The 16,335-nt window shown below is 42.3% G+C and overlaps 1 protein-coding gene across 1 annotated transcript in view; it reads right to left on the bottom strand.

Annotated features, from left to right (window-relative positions):
- The window catches only part of CSMD1 (CUB and Sushi multiple domains 1), a 5,088,256-nt gene that overhangs the window by 4,119,328 nt on the left and 952,593 nt on the right, over positions 1-16,335 (bottom strand). Inside the window, exon 3 of the mRNA XM_069235813.1 lies at positions 15,891-16,003. Within this exon, the coding sequence (XP_069091914.1) occupies positions 15,891-16,003 (113 nt within the window). The remainder of the gene's footprint in view (positions 1-15,890; positions 16,004-16,335) is intronic.

Below are 16,335 nucleotides of genomic sequence, written 5' to 3'. Positions count from 1 at the left end.
GATGGTTGAAGCCAACCCGCCAATGTACCACTCTGACCGCCATGACGGTAGCAGCATTGTGTTGCCTGCAGTATTATGTCCCTGCCTACCACCATGGTTTTTGTGGTGTTCATAATGCCACGAAAAGCATGGCGGTAGGCCCTATCAGTGACAGGGAATTCCTTCCCTGTCTCTGATAGGAGGCCCCCTCCCCCAAAACCTCCACAGACACCCCCTCAGCCCCCTACATCCACACCACCCCAAAACACACACACACACGCAGACACACACTCATCCACACATACATACATACACACATGCATGCATACATTCATTCAAGCACACATCCGCACACATATCATAACATACATGCAGACACATACATACACACACTCACACACATTCATACGTGCACTCACACACATGCATACACGCACGCAAACAACACTGCACACACACTTGCATTCGCACACACACACACACACACACACACACACATGCACACACCCCCACACACAACACCCCCCTCCCCTGTCGGAAACCCGACTTACCTGGATCCAGGGGGTCTTCCGGCACACGATAGGGCGCTGCTACCGCCAGCAGTGCCCCCAGCAGAATACCGCCAGACCATATTATTTTTCATAATACGGCTGGCGGCAGTCTACTGCCGTGGCGCTGCTGGTGGTAGCAGCACCACCTTACCACCATCCGCCAGTATGTCCACAGCCAGAATTCTCTCCTTCTTGTGGTGGAAATCTGGCTGTGGTCATATTATGGCGGACGGATGGTAGCCATGGCGACGGTCTTTTTGCGGCCGTCTCTACGGCGGTAGGCAGTTTTTACTGTCATTGTCTTAGTGGGGGCCATACTCTTTCTTGACTTTTCCTACAATTTTCATATTGAGCAGTATACCTCTTTGGAAAAAGATGTCTCTTTTACGACAAATTGAAAGATGTGCACACTGGCAAATTGTAAAATTCCTAAACTGAAAAAATATTGGTTGTTTTAATTTTTTCTGGGATAACAACATACCATTTTTTCATATACCTCATGTCTGTTATGTCTATGATCTGCTCTAAATAAGGAAGTTAACATTTGTTAGTAAATAGTAACTATAATAAGAAGGTGTGGTACTCTTAGCGCATACACTATAGTGCAATCATTGACTTCAGATTAAAATAGACTCTTCACTAGGCCCTGCCTGTTGTCTAACCCTCATTGAGATAAATGCTCAGCAAATCAAAGGGTGTATGCTGAAGCATATAATTATATGTCACAAATTGCTGTGCTAAGCCGTTATTCTGACGGCAGTGAACAGCTACAGGCCATGTCAATTGTCTTTATCTTCCAGACAACGATAAGGACCAGTCAAACCATTTCGTTCCACTAATCAAAGTGAACATGCTGCTGTTTAATCCTTTTGAAACCTTTTCAGACATGAAATTGTTTTAGGTGTGAGTAGAGAGATGTTTATCAGCCCTAACACAGCAACTGTCTACTGAGGTATGGGAAATACTAACCCTGAAATAGCACGAAATGTTATCACCAGCCAAAAAATAAAATCCCCCTCTCAATCGATAGGCATAATTATATGTAGAAACTCCCCTGTTTGTGAGTTCGCTTCAAACTCTCCACGGGGGTTCATTGCAACTTTTTGCAGTGTCTCCAATTTTCTGACAGGCTATTAAAAACACAGTGAGATCGATAAAATGTGGCAATTGTACCGATGGTATCCCTCACCTTTTTAAGCACCTGAGAGAGAAAACGTATTCTGCGAATGCATGGGATCTGAGTACCCTACTATCAAAGGCTCAGAAGACACAGATTGTCATTAGATTTGCGAAAACGCTCATAAATCTCGATTTTAGGGCTTCCTGTGACAGATATAGGATTGTGCTACAGGGACTATGCACCTGAATTGCCCGTGAGACTGTCCAACTAGTGGGAACCTGCTACAACGGCTTCCTGTTTTCCTGGAAAGAGGCATAAAGAGTAACACAGAATGAGGACAACTGAATTGAAGCTGCCAGGGTGTGCAACTACTCTGATTAAATCCATCCAAACAGATGCATTAACCTGAAACCATTAAACACATGATTATTTAAAGGCTTTTTTAGGGTTATGCGAGTGGTCTAGTTGTAGTATGGACGTTTTAGAACTGTTCTCCACGGAACGCAAGTTTTTTAATTAGCATTTTAATTTGACAACATCCCGTGACTCTTTCAAAATTGCAAGGATGTCCGCAATAAAACCTAAAAAACAGCAGATCTTACACACTGATATTGATTGAATTTAGTTAAAAATATAAGCGAGGCATACCTCAGTACATATCCTGCTTAAAAATAGCACATAAACCATTGTTACCCATACCCCACGTGGTGATCTTCACCAGCAGCCAGGATCCCTTTAGACAATTGCAAAGTTCACATAAGTAGTTATGTGCACTTAGAGGCAATCCAATTCTCTGAAAAAAACACACATGAACGACTGAAAATATTTTTGTGAAGCAAAAATAAAATCTGCAGAAGAAAATATAGAAATCTATGAATTATAGATAAATATCACCCTATTGGCATATTTATTTCAAACATAACTGCAACTTCAGTTAGCATGTTAATTGATATCTGTCTTGTAGACTTATCTGCCTGTGATATGTTTCTTTGTACTATAATCTCTGCCGGCCCCACCAACATCTATTGTCAGTGCCCAAGTGCTTTGATGAATGTGTCTCCCAAGCCTCATCCCTGTCTCCAAGTCCACTTTGTGCAAGTGACCCTAACATCACAACTTTGACTGGGGTGAGCGGGTGAGTGTTAATCCACCCCAATAAATAATGCCACTATACTTCTTAGGACCAATATCGTTTTTAGTATTTTAAGCCTGAGCTCAACATCTGGTAATGTGTTAAGGAAGTTAAAAGTACCAAAGCAATGAAAAAGTTAAAAATACAACAAAAAATAAATCTCACTCTAATTTATAAAAATTACAAATATTTAATGTATAAAATGACACCAAAACTACAAATTTCCAACAAGATGATACATTAATGGGAATTTTTAAAGCTTTAGAAAGAAACATACCTCTAAAAAGTGTTAAGCTTCAACAATGGTAATCTATTTCCTCTTGACCTGTCCTTAGATGCAGTTTAAGGTCGACTATGATGGAACTACAAAGTAGGAAACATTTCCAAAAGCTGTGGGATTCTAAGGAATGATCGTTGTCTGCAGAAAAACAATGCAATGCAGAGTTGTTCTTTCTGTAGACATAATGGGAAATGCAGTTGTTTACCAACCCATGCAAGGATCCTAAGATAATTTATTATAGGTGATAATTTAAAACGTACAATACATACATCTTAGAATTACTCGATCGAATTCTATCCAAAATCATAATTTAGGTCACAATCATAATTCCTTAACCATAGGGAAAATAAGGTGTAACACTGTCCAATGTCTCTATAGCATCTTTCTTAGCATCGCCGTTTTTCCTTTTCTTATAAGATTGTGCACACATTTAAAGTAAAACTCTCTAATGTTAGTAACCAGATTTGTAGAAGGGAACATCCATAATTTTTCAGAACAATTCTGCTATTGCATGTAATTTTAGAATATTTCCAAGCACTACGGACAGGCAACATAGCTTATGTACAGGAAGAGATAATAGCTTGCTCAAGATCCCATAGCTTGTAAAGTGGAGAAGTTGTGATTAGAATTCAGATAACATTTGTATACAAACATAGGATTTATTCACATTGAGTCAGAGAACTGTGTAACCTATCCAATGCAGAATGTTTGTTCATGAATCTACTTTTCTTATAATTACATGTTTACCATGAATCATGTTAGCAGCTCCATTCAAATTAGCATTTTATCGTAACGAGGGTTATAGTTTGTACTGCTACAGTGTTTTCAAAAAGAAACTGTCAGAAAGACTGGGATTAAAAATTGTTGTTCTATGAAGAATGTAGCGTGTTTGAGTTAGGAGAATATTTTGGGTATGTTAAAAGGAGTATGAGGGGACAGGTATCTTCGTGTGTCTGTGTAAGCAAGACAGAGATGGACTTACAGTTATTCAAATACTTAGTTGGTACTGATTATGCAAGCAATCAAAACTTTTCAACAAGTAAAAAAAAGATTAGTCATTAAATCTGAAAGATACATGTGAGCTGAAAAGTAGTGAAAGAGGTGGTGATGTAGCAAGACGTTGGCAGCTGAAAATCAGGGGGAAATTATAACCTCTCCTTTGTCCTTAAGCAATCTTTTGTTCTGGTGTGCAGCTTCTGCAATTTTATGCCTGAGACCAGGTTTGAATTAAGAAAGTGATATTAAGCCCTTTCAGTCAGGCCCTCATTATAAGTTTGGCGGTCTTTTGGCAAGGCCCCCGCACTGGGGGCTGCCAAAAGACTGCCAGTGATGGCAATACAGTGACCGCCGTATTACGAGTCACAACTGAAGACCGCTCAAATACAGCCACAAATCCCAAACCACCCGGCTGACCGAGGATGGGAGAGAGACAGTCCCAACACCAGCACCACCACATCAACAACACCCCGCCCTCCATATTACACCCCACAAATCAGCATTGAGATCATTGCATGGTGGAAAACCATTGGCGTGAGAATTGCCGCAGTCTTAAAGTTACCTCCACCATAACCCGACACCACATTGAACAGTCTGAATACCCCACACCTGACACACACCACACACATCTGCTCACTGCACTATATAACACACCGTCATACAATCCTTTGCAACCACAACTACCAACAGAGACAGCGAGGAGCACACCAAGGGAGGACACTGAACATCAGTACCATAGGCACCAACACAATTCCCACACACCACACAACTGCACCAGCAATACAATACACACATTGCCACGGTACACATACACCAGAGAACACCAACACACACAACCAAACACCCCACATCACCAAGCACCCTACACACACAATACACACCGCCACCCACAACACAACAGTCATGTCCTGTCAGAAGCACCCACGTTTCACAGATGATGAGTTGAGGGTCATGATGAATGAAATCATCAGGGTAGAGCCATAAGGGTTTAGAGCTCAGGTCCAGCAAACCTCAATAGCCAGGAAAATTGAGTTATGGTGGAGGGTTGTTGACAGGGTACGTCAGGAAGAAGTGGAACAACCTATGGGGGAAGGTGCGTTCCATGGCATCATGTCACCAGATTGCCATCAACAAGAGTGGTGGTGGGCCCCCACCTCCTCCAACTGAGTTCACATTGTGGGAGGATTAGGTCTTGGACATCATGCATCCTGAGGGCCTGACTGGAATCATTGGAAGACTTAACTCTGGTAAGTCAACAACAGTCCCCAGTCACCAACCACTCCTATCCAGCATGCGTCCCCACCACTCATCACTCCATAATCCAACTCATCTCACACTTCTGCACCCCCAAATCACTCCATGTCCCTCCCCTGCATGTCACACAACCCCCCTGCAACTGTCCCCACACAGTCCCTCCCTAATGCACAGATACCAATCACAATGCCAAGCACCACAACTCTCACAATGCATCACTCCCTACACATCAAAAGCTCATAGTCCCACTTCACAGTGGAATACCTGCACAGAAAACCATAGCACATGCCACACCAACTGGATGCTTCAACTGTGTTCCAACACATGACAATGACAGCACTGCTATCCACCATCTCCAACCCTCAATGGAAAATGTAAACAATGTTACAATATGTCACCCACAGGCAATGTCTGCAGTGCTGCAGCTGTCATTGCCATCACTGGGAAGCAAGTCAAGCTACTCCATGCATCAGGTGATGATATGAGCAAGCACATCTCCACAATGTAACTCCCTCCCATTCCATCCACAGGTCCCGATCCCATCCATGTGGCTACTACAGCACAGCCAACCCTTCATCCCTAAACCTGTGTCTCAAGAGCAGATCTATCAGCAGTGTGCTCCACAGTACAGGGACCAGAGTCAAGGCCACACACCCAACACAATGAAGGTCCTGGTGTAACTGGGAGTGGGCACACTGTACCAGAGGCACAGGCACCGGCACAGGGGGGCTGCAGCAGTGGGAGGGCACCTGTGGGCCAAAGGATGGGGCACCCACAACAAACATCTGGCCAGGAGGCCATCTCCCAAGTCCTGGGAGCATACCACCAGTCCCAGGACATTATCGGCAAAATCTTTGCAACCGTCCAAGAGAACCAGGAGCTGCAGAGGGAATACCACCACAAGGCCATGCAGCAGTGGCAGACCCTCAATGCCACCATAGCCTCCTTTGCAGGGGTACTGAACCAACTGACCATCATCCTGTGTGTGTCCTCCACCCACCAGCAGATCCCTTCTACGATCCACATTCGAAAAGAGCCCTCCACTTCTGCGGCAGCTAGTGGAATAGAGGCCCTGCCAGAGGACCCGCAGACCACCAGCACCCCTCACCCAGTAGCTGAAGAACACCAACACAAGTGAGGACATCCATCCAGACATCGTGCAGGACCTAATGCCAAGACCAAGGCCACTGCCAGCAAGTGACCCTCTCCTGAACATTTTCCCTTGTCTGCAACTGACAAATCCCATTGACTGTCCACTGTCTCCATTCACAAACATCAGACTGTGCCAGGCACTGGGCAAGTGTGACTACTCTGACCCTTATCAAGTATGTGAATGCTACTGTTCCACCATCAGCAGTTTTGCTGCAGTGTCCCCCATGGTGTCTTACTGTTGCATCATGTGTAGGTGATGGCATAGCTTGCTATGGCATAGCAGCAAATAATGATGTTTTTACTCTGGGTGGATGTAGGGTTGATATTGACCCATTGCACTCTGTCTTTCTCTGACACCCTCCCTCCCTCTCCTCCTCTGTATTTGTGTGCATTGGCATCATCAGGCGAAGGAGGAGGGGCACTGGTGAATGGGGAAGCTGCAGCCCAGGAGGCTTATGCCAGTGCAGCCGAGGGGACTAGTGGGATGGAGGGTGATGGGAGTGCCATGGGGGAGACAGAATCAATGACATCATCTTCAAATTCTTTCTCCGATGGATGCTCCCTGGTGGTGGCAGACTCATCTGGGACCATCCCAGCACCATCCTTGTCCCCACCCCCTTTATCAGCAACGATCTCCGTGTAGCTCCCCACGCAGTTGCCAGTGCCCGCTCAAACAGGAGGGTGGGTATCTCCTTCACCGCAGGCACATCTGCCCATGCCCCAGTCAGTCCTACTGCCCTCAAAGAGGAGGCTATTGACCTCCTGAGATCCATCTCTTTGGGGCAGTCAACCATTGTGAATGCTGTCCAGGGACTGGCATCACAGATGCAGCAGTGCATTGCCTATCTGAAAGGCATTCACGGTGCCCTGGCTACCCTGCAGAGATCCTTTCATGCTCTGACCTCCTCATTGATGGCAGTCAGTGTCCCTTTTTCATCTGTCCCCCCTCCAACTACCTGTTCCCAATCCCACAGCTCTCTCCCCTCACCCATCCAAGGCACACCTTCATACCAACATGCATCCACATCAACAGAAATGTTTCGCAAGGACAAAACACAAGCACCACAAAAGACACCACTGGCATGCACACACACAAAAGACACATTCAGACATAACAACATTCCCTCCCTACACTGACTCCCACACCACCTCCCACGTCACAGACACAACACACTCATGCCTACAGTCACCACATAATCACTCCCAGATCCTGCCAGAAGTGCCCTCATTCCCACTGTCACCACAATAGCAGACCCCCATACATGGCACTCATGCACCACATACTCACTCAACACAACTGTCAACACCCCCACATGCATCACATCCACCCTACCTGCGGACACCACCTCAACATACATTCACACATCCACCCTGTCATCTCCCTGCAGCTCCTCTCAATCCTCCCACTACACCTAACTGCCTACACTCACCCACCTAACAGTCACACAGCAACAAAACCACTGCCTTCCACCTCCGAGTCCTCCCACGGTCACCTGGTACAAGCCATGCTCCTCCCCACCTAAGACTTCCACCCTCACAAAGGTCAAGGATTCCCCTCCCAAACTCAAACCCAATCCCCCTCATCCCAAATCAAAGTCCAAACCTTTACCCCCAACACAAACAAAGGACCCCCTCCAAACCCAAACCTAAGGACCCCTCAAAATCCTAACAACCACCTCACATCCCACCACCCCTGAGGTGCCTGCATGCCCCATTGATGCCCCTGCCATGTGTAGGCCACTTTGCAGTCAGGAGTCAAATTGGGGCCATGGGCACTGCCCTGTGTGCCTGGGGCCCCCTTCACAGTTGTACTGGCCAGTATGACTCTAATGTAAATAGTTTTTAAAATGTTTCTATTGCTCTTTGATATATATGCACCAGGGACTCTTTGGTGTCAAGAGTAACATAGTTATCCTGGCTTTCCTTCCCCATGTATATGTAGCATACATGCAATTTGTTGTGTGTGGTTTGTTTGTGAGTGTGTGTTTGTGTCTGTGGGTGTTGGTACGTGTGTTTGTTCGTACGTGTGGCAGCCGCTAGCCATGCTGGGTGTGTGTGTGTGTGTGTGTATATTAATAGCCTTCCCTCCAGTGTGTACTAGGCTGGTTTAGTTACAAGTGGTGTCTTTGTTGGTGGTTCTGGAGTTCTATGTCCAGCAGGAACATTGTCCCCTTTTATGTTGTTCGTTTCTGCCAGGCTGTTCATGGCGGGGCAACCGCGGCTGATATCCTGGCTGTGTGCGACCTCATGATATGGTCGGCGGAAAAATGCTCCCCAGTGGCTTGGAGATGCCTACCGCTGGCCGGGGTGACCGGTCAGCACTGGCGGTACTGGCACTGACTTGTCTGCATTCGGAACACCGCAATGGTCATGATATTGCAGTCTACTCCGCTGGGCCCGCAGCGGTGCAACCGCCACCTCCACTGCAACAGTCCTTCGACCACCAAACTCATAATGAGGGCCTCAGTGTTGCACAATAATGCATCTAATAATGGCCAGAGCTATTTTCAGTAAGACAGGTGGTTTATTTATTTGTAATGCAGATCTAGATGTTAGGCGTGCAGGGATAAACCATTTTGGTCACTTTAAAAAAAAAAAAATTGGAGGAACTTGAATAATTTTTCAGAACACATCATTAGCATCAGTAAAAATATTGGTTTACTAGAGGTAGTTAGAGGCCCCATACATTGACAGATTCAGAGGAAAATAATACAGATAATTGCTTGTGTCCCAACACTGGCAGAAAAGGTCATCTTCTCCTTTGACTCTGAGACTCAACTTCACATCACATGACAAATGCGTATCCTCACAATCCAGGCAAGCATCCAAATCAACCAATGGTACTAAACCTTGCAGGTAGCACCAGCTCACAGTGGAGCATAACAAATTACCTAATATGTAAACATGCTGCCTTAGCCATACCAGAGCAAAATGCCCACCAGCAAGAGACCAACCCATAGCCGCAGGTAATGATCAGGGGCGATCCACAAGGTGTGTTATTGCTGACCATAGTGTATCAAAGCAACAGAATAAATGCAATGGATTGCCCGACTGCACCAGCCCCCCGCAGTCTCATGGCTCTGATGGGAGGGGAGGAGCAATGATGCAACTGTCTCTCTCTGTCAAGAGATTGGTAAATATCGCACAGACCTGTAGACCTTCCAATGCCACACAAAATAACTTGATCTCTGTGATTAGCACTATTTCTTAACCTAAAAAATGCATTTTGCACTAAGACATAATGCTAAATGCAACAGAAAATGAATAGCCAGCATGAGTAGCCACTCCAGGTTGTTAGGTGTACTCTTCTGGTAGGGGCGTTTTCCTTCAAATTACTCTTAACTAAGCTAGTAGGAGTAGTGGCGTTATTATCACCAGTTCCACATCAAGGAGTATTGTGGAATTACCAAACTTTCTCTGATTACTCCAGAAAACTTAAAAGTATGCCCGGGTCTATTAATCCTGAAACTCATGATATTCATATGATTGAATGATTGAGAGCAAAACATCTTCACAATCCTTAGTGCTTCATTGATAAGATGGCACAAGGAACTATCAATGGCATTGATGATTTTATTGATACTTTACATTGGTACTTGTTGAATCATTTTATTTCATAATCGGTCAGGATAGGTATAATTTCTAAATCAAGATATACAGGCCTTAAAATAATGAACTATTGTGATATTGTGCAAATGGCATGAAGAAAAGTTGTGCAATATGGACATGTCACTCATTTTGTCAAAAAATAAGTTCAAATTTCAAATGTGTTCAATAACTTTTTAAATGTTGCACGGACTCCTGAACTGTCTCACCGAAAAACTTGTGATAGCAAAAAATGTGTATAAAATAAATTTCTTTCACAACCTCTCATTCATTTAAGACTACTGTCAACTCCCAATCCATTTTAATTCAACTTGTTAAAATCAGGTTCCAGCATTTTAATACAAAATGACGTGTAACCATCAAATGGTTACATTTAATGCAATCTACCAGTGGAGCAAAGCAAATCAGTCCCTCTTCTTTAGATAAACTTGAAAGGATTGATAGGTCATTAATTTCAAACACCCAATCTGTCTCTACGTTTAGCTACAACAAGCGAAAGCGCTGAAACTTGTGAGCTGAATGAGGCTTTCACACCGAATATATTGTCAATACTTAAACTAAAGTTCTGTCATATCAATTAATCTCTAATATTTAAATATTCAAATCAAGGTTTTCTCTGGAAAACATGAGTGTGCTGAAATGATGGTCTACCATTAATGAAACTGAATTGCTTGATTTAAAATAGTATGATGCAGTCACTCATTCACTCATTCACGGCAAAAGGTGAACATGTTAATTTTAGCAATCCCACATCACGAAGCAGTCACAAAATGCACATAGAAACCCACTGTGACTATCGCGTGTTTACTTTTAAAAAGCGAAAGAAATTGCAACATGTACTTTACATTCTCGTGAGGCGGTTTTGCGTGATTCTATATTTGAAGAAACAGCCTAAATACTTCAAAGAAAATAGAATTGTTTGGAGGGCATTTCGTAAAGGTCAACATTGATGCTGAAGTTAACGACAGAAACGTGTGAGGTATCATTGGTGAGACATTTGCAGATGAATAACACCTATTTTTTGCCACATATACCCATAGCCAACTCACACTTGGTTTAAAAGCTTGTTGATAAGTTGGTGTTGGTGTTGATGTTTTTTTTCATATTCCTAGAATCATGCAGATGAAGCTTTTTCAGTGACTATTTTTGCACTGACCACATTGTCACAAATAAATCTGAGAAAATCTTAGTGGTTTTCTTGAGATGTTTATTTGTGATACGTTTCCTCTAATGAATGCAGTAATATAAAGTAAAGGCTTCTAAGTAAGTTTCTAATGTAGCCCTTCAAAGCAGACCTTACATAACCTTCCATTTGCTGAATCTGGACAATACATAAAAATAATTCTGCATATATTCTGTATTTTTAGAGGTATATAGGTAATCCACTTGCAAGGCATACTTCCTTATTTTCCAACTCTCCTAAATTTCAATATACAATGTGGTATAGTGCTTTGCAACCATTCATACAGGGTCATCACAACTAGAACTAAAATAAATAAGTGAATAAATAAATACATAAATGAATAGAAACATGAACAAATCAACAAATAAACAAACAAATTAACCAATTAATAAATTAATTAATATTACATAAATAAATACATTAAAAATGAGTGCTTCTAGTCTATTAAGAGGAAAAGCAAATTCAGCAAATTACTTGTTTGATTACACCGTCTCATCATGTGTGTGGTCATGCTCAGCTCTGAATCAAGGCGTAGATCTCTATATTAAAGTGCAATTTCCTTCATTCATTCTTGTTTGTACACAAAACTAGTGATACCACACTCTATGAGGGCTTTTACTGCGGTGTGACCAGTGCAGTCACAACGGGCACTGACTTGGTGCAGGGCGTGTATTTAAAAACAAATGATAGGTTTAGAACTGCGTGAACTTCCTTGTGAGTACAGCATGTTTTAGGCAACAATAAAAATGTCAAGATAACTGAGTCATGTTATTGCTGGTTAGAGATCGGAATTTTGTCTAGTAGCATTTTTTACTCATCATAAAGTGGCAGAGCGTGATAATGTGCCTGCTTCAAACAACGTATACCCTCCTGATCACAAGGCTATGTGAGTGAACTATGAGTAGCGATTACAAAAATATATACATATGATGGGCTATGGAGATGTAAGGGGCACCGCTGGAGAGTGTTAGTGAGGGAAATCGTGAAGAAGGAGGAGGGGTGCCAAAAAAAGACTTACCTGGCTCTACCATCATTAAAGCCTCTATCCGCATATTGCTGAACAGTGCCATACTTGCTATACAGCTGCTTTGAACTACATTTAGAGAGTTGTAGACCAATTATGTATTAATGGCCTAATAGCAGTTTGCACTACATCTTCCATTGCATCAAGTCCAGTCCATTATTATTGACAAAGGTGGTGCCTAAGCATGCTAACAGCACAAAGTATATATTGCGTTTGAATGTGTACGAGGGCACATGTCTTAAGAACAAGGCAAAAAGAGCAGGGTCATCTTTGGAGAGCATTTGCTGGTGCTGTGTTTGTGAGATTGGTTGTTGCTTGGCAACCTTGAAGTCTTTGAAAAGCTGCAGAAATGCTCTCTGTAGACAGGTGCATTTGGTGCTGTGTGTCTTCGTAAAGTTAAAGAGGATGTCAAAATGCAGATACATTGTTCTCGTTGCTACATCTACATACAGCTCGGAAAGAGAGTAATGTCCATTTGTCACTGTTTCCAAGCTGTTCTGTCTCAGCTCACACACTAATTCTAAGAAATTCTGAAATAAATGTATGTAGTTCTGATAGTATGCTCCCATTAACACAGCTGCACAGCTGTGTTCTGAGAAAGAACTCACATTCATGATATTATCCTTGATTTTGTGGCCTTCGCAAATGTGACTTCTGAACATTCTTATGAAATCAGGCCACAGAATAGCGTAGACTTTCATTTCATAAACTAACTGCACAGCCATCACCTGCGCTACCAGGTGATGAATAGTTCGTAAGGATGAAGTCATCATCACATCTGCTCATGTTCAATGACGCAAAGCTTTGAGAATTTTATAATCAAGACTTCACAGATTCTAATTATTTCTCTTTCATATGTGCACGTTAAGTAAACTGCATATTCTTAGCATGTATATGTTTGGAATGGTCTCCTGAGAATGGGTAAATTTCTTGTGTAGAAGAAAACTATGCATCTGTGGGTATAGCAATATTTCCTTCTTGCATTTCCTGAACTGTTTATATGTGTGAGGACGGTAAAAAGTATACATTCATGGATATAAGTAAATTGTTTATGATTTAGCAACTGTTGCCACACATAAATGTATAATGTATCTTACACTGACAGCATAATGGATTTACTGCCCTAAATACACCATCAAGATTACTGACTGATATGTTCTGTAATCAATAACAAGCTGCTTCAATAAAAAGAATAGCACTGTTTTCATCCCATCAATATCACACGAGTAGAGAAAACTAAATTGCACATCCATTGATCGTATGATAAAAACAGAGTGATGTAGCCCGTGTTTTAAACTCATTACATTGTATAAAGGTTACCACGTGAAATCTTTGACCCTGATGAAATTAAAAGCGGACTCTGCATCATACAGCAAGTATAAAGGTAAATGAATTGCAATGTCGCTGAAGCAAATAATAGGTAAAGTAATCACAAATGGCGAACAACAGTTTCACAGTTGCAAACCTTGGTGACATACTCTTGCATGTGCCATCAGTTTCAGTAATACAGCAATCATGGCTTTTAGAGAGTTAAGGGCATATGTATACTTGCTTTGTACTTTTTAGCGTCATTTATTTGGACGCTAACACAGTGCAAATGTAACTCCATATTTGTATTTTGGCATTAGACCTGGCTAGTGTCAAAATATAGGGGTTAGCGCCATATTATGGATGCGACAAACTACCTTACGCTAATTAGATCCACAATGTCACACTAACTCCCTAATGCCTTATTTATATTCCAGCGCCAAAATGACGCACATGGAGTAGGCAGACCCAAATAATGGCGCTAAGCCTTCTTAGTTCCTTTATTTAACGCCTGGGTCTGACCAGGCATTAGGGAACCTGTGGATCCATTTCCATACCTAAACACCATCGAATGGGCCCCCAGCTGCTCACCCTAAGCCCCAGGAACACCACCCATCCACACCAGAAGGATGCCATAGCACGTGGGACCTCATCCTGAGTAAGTATATATATATTTTTTCAGTGCCATTGGGGGTCCCTTACATGGGGCCCCCTGCATGGCATTGGGTATGATGCGCATGCCCAGGGGACACTGGTCCCCTTTGCTGGCCATTCGGTTGGTGGGCATGACTCCTCTCTTTACTTAGACAGGAGTCATGTTTGGTTGGTAGTGCATCAGGAAATTACTCTAGTCTGGTTAGCAGCATATTTATTGCCACTAACCAGTCTAGTGTCATTCCTGGCCCACTACTGCCTTTTCCCCTCCCACCATCCCCCTTGGCTGGCGTCTTTTCTGTAGACGCTAGCCTGTCCTTTGTGCCACCATGCACCATTCCATTAATATGGCATCTGGCTGGCTCTCTCAAATTGCGCTAGCAGGTGCTATGGATTTTGACGTAGATTGCGCTAAAGCAATCTTGCGTCAAAATCCATAAATGTGGGCCTTACTGCTTCCCAGTGGAAGATGGAATTGCAGAGAAGCAACAGAAAGTGCACTCCTTGGTTGATAGTGATGCAGGTGGGGCTCAATGCAATGCTCAGTGATGTAGGACTCAGTAGTGAAACAAGGGTGCTGCAGAATTCATGATGTGGCAATATATATCTTCTGTTTTGAAACTGATTTGCAATGGCAGTCCTGAAGGCCGTATATTTCCTTTTTTGGGGTAAATGTGTCTTATGCAGTTTTCATTCCCTTTTTGTTCAGTGCTCGCTTTTATCCTCAGGAAATGTAGAAAGACTTGTTGTAATCATGTGTGCTTTGCAAATTGCTACGTCAGACATACGGAAAGTTAAACTTGGCGTGGGGAAGAGATACCTAAAATCTTTATGGTTCGCTATCACACAGACTGTAGCCCAGGAATGGGCGCCATATTTTCAGATGCACATTCGGCAAAAAAAATGATTCCTCAGTTTTATTTGTCACCTTTCATTAACATTTGTGAATACATTCCATGCACAAGGGAAAATATATTTGTCGTTGTCTGTCTACCACTATACATATTCAGCAGTAGGCAGGCGCGCTTGAAAAGAAGGTACCCTTAGCCTCAACTTTTCAGTTTAAATCTGATACAATTCACTTCAACATAACTTCACAGTATCTGCCCATTATTTTACCATCAAAGAAACGCAAATTACACCATGGATATATAATTATGATTAGTAAAAATGTTTCTTCATATGGTACAAAAAACGTTAAAGGTGGATGCAAAATGTACTTGTTCGTATTACTTCAATTGTACTTTACTTATAGTAACAAAAGAGGGCCAAAACTACTGCCATTGAGCACCACATTAATTTTTGGCATGTGAGGTCACAACGAACAAGTTCCCCCATTCTTTGCGGCTACATCAACTTTCAAAAATAAAAACCTTAATTGAAAGTAAACATAATGTTCAGTTGTTAAAATGCTTTAGTTTGTCACTACAATCAATAGAATCAAACCAGGGTTAATCAGATTATTTATATTCAAATATGCAATTCAGAAATGTAGAGGTATTGAATGCTAATCAGGAATCTACAATTGATCATAAGTTTGATAATGTAAAGTTAATAATAAATGTAATTACAATACAGTGGTGTCACGACTCGCCAGTCTTGTTCCCCGTGGTTGCCTTTGTTTCTCAAACACATTATAAATAGTTCTTACCTTCATAAATCGCCTTAAATCCTTGCGCACTTACTGCAAAGTCTGTTGTGAACCAAAGGGTGAGTATGGAGTTGGTGCTTACTATAGATGATGGAAGTTGGAATCCAGACAATCTGCATTATAGAAAAAACACGTGTTACATCTATCAGGTAGGTAAACAGTTTTGCAATTGTGAGGCAGTACAATAAACAGTTGTAAATAATATTTATATGTGTAATGCATCACCACACTACCCTGTATATATTCATTTAAAAAAAAGTAAACGTATTTGTAATAATCACTAATGTAAAACAGATGCACTATAAATGTCAATAAAAGTTGATTGCATCCCATTGCCCACTCCAAAAAAGAAGTTAGGTTTTCTTGGCACAATTTATTAAACCTTGGCTAGACCCATAAACTCCCAAACCAGCAGTGAGGTGTTTTGTGTAACAGCACATCCCAA

Source organism: Pleurodeles waltl, chromosome 5, assembly GCF_031143425.1.
Source record: "Pleurodeles waltl isolate 20211129_DDA chromosome 5, aPleWal1.hap1.20221129, whole genome shotgun sequence".
Taxonomy (NCBI): domain Eukaryota; kingdom Metazoa; phylum Chordata; class Amphibia; order Caudata; family Salamandridae; genus Pleurodeles; species Pleurodeles waltl.
Note: the sequence above shows the minus strand (reverse complement) of the source record. Positions and strands in the feature narration are given on the sequence as shown.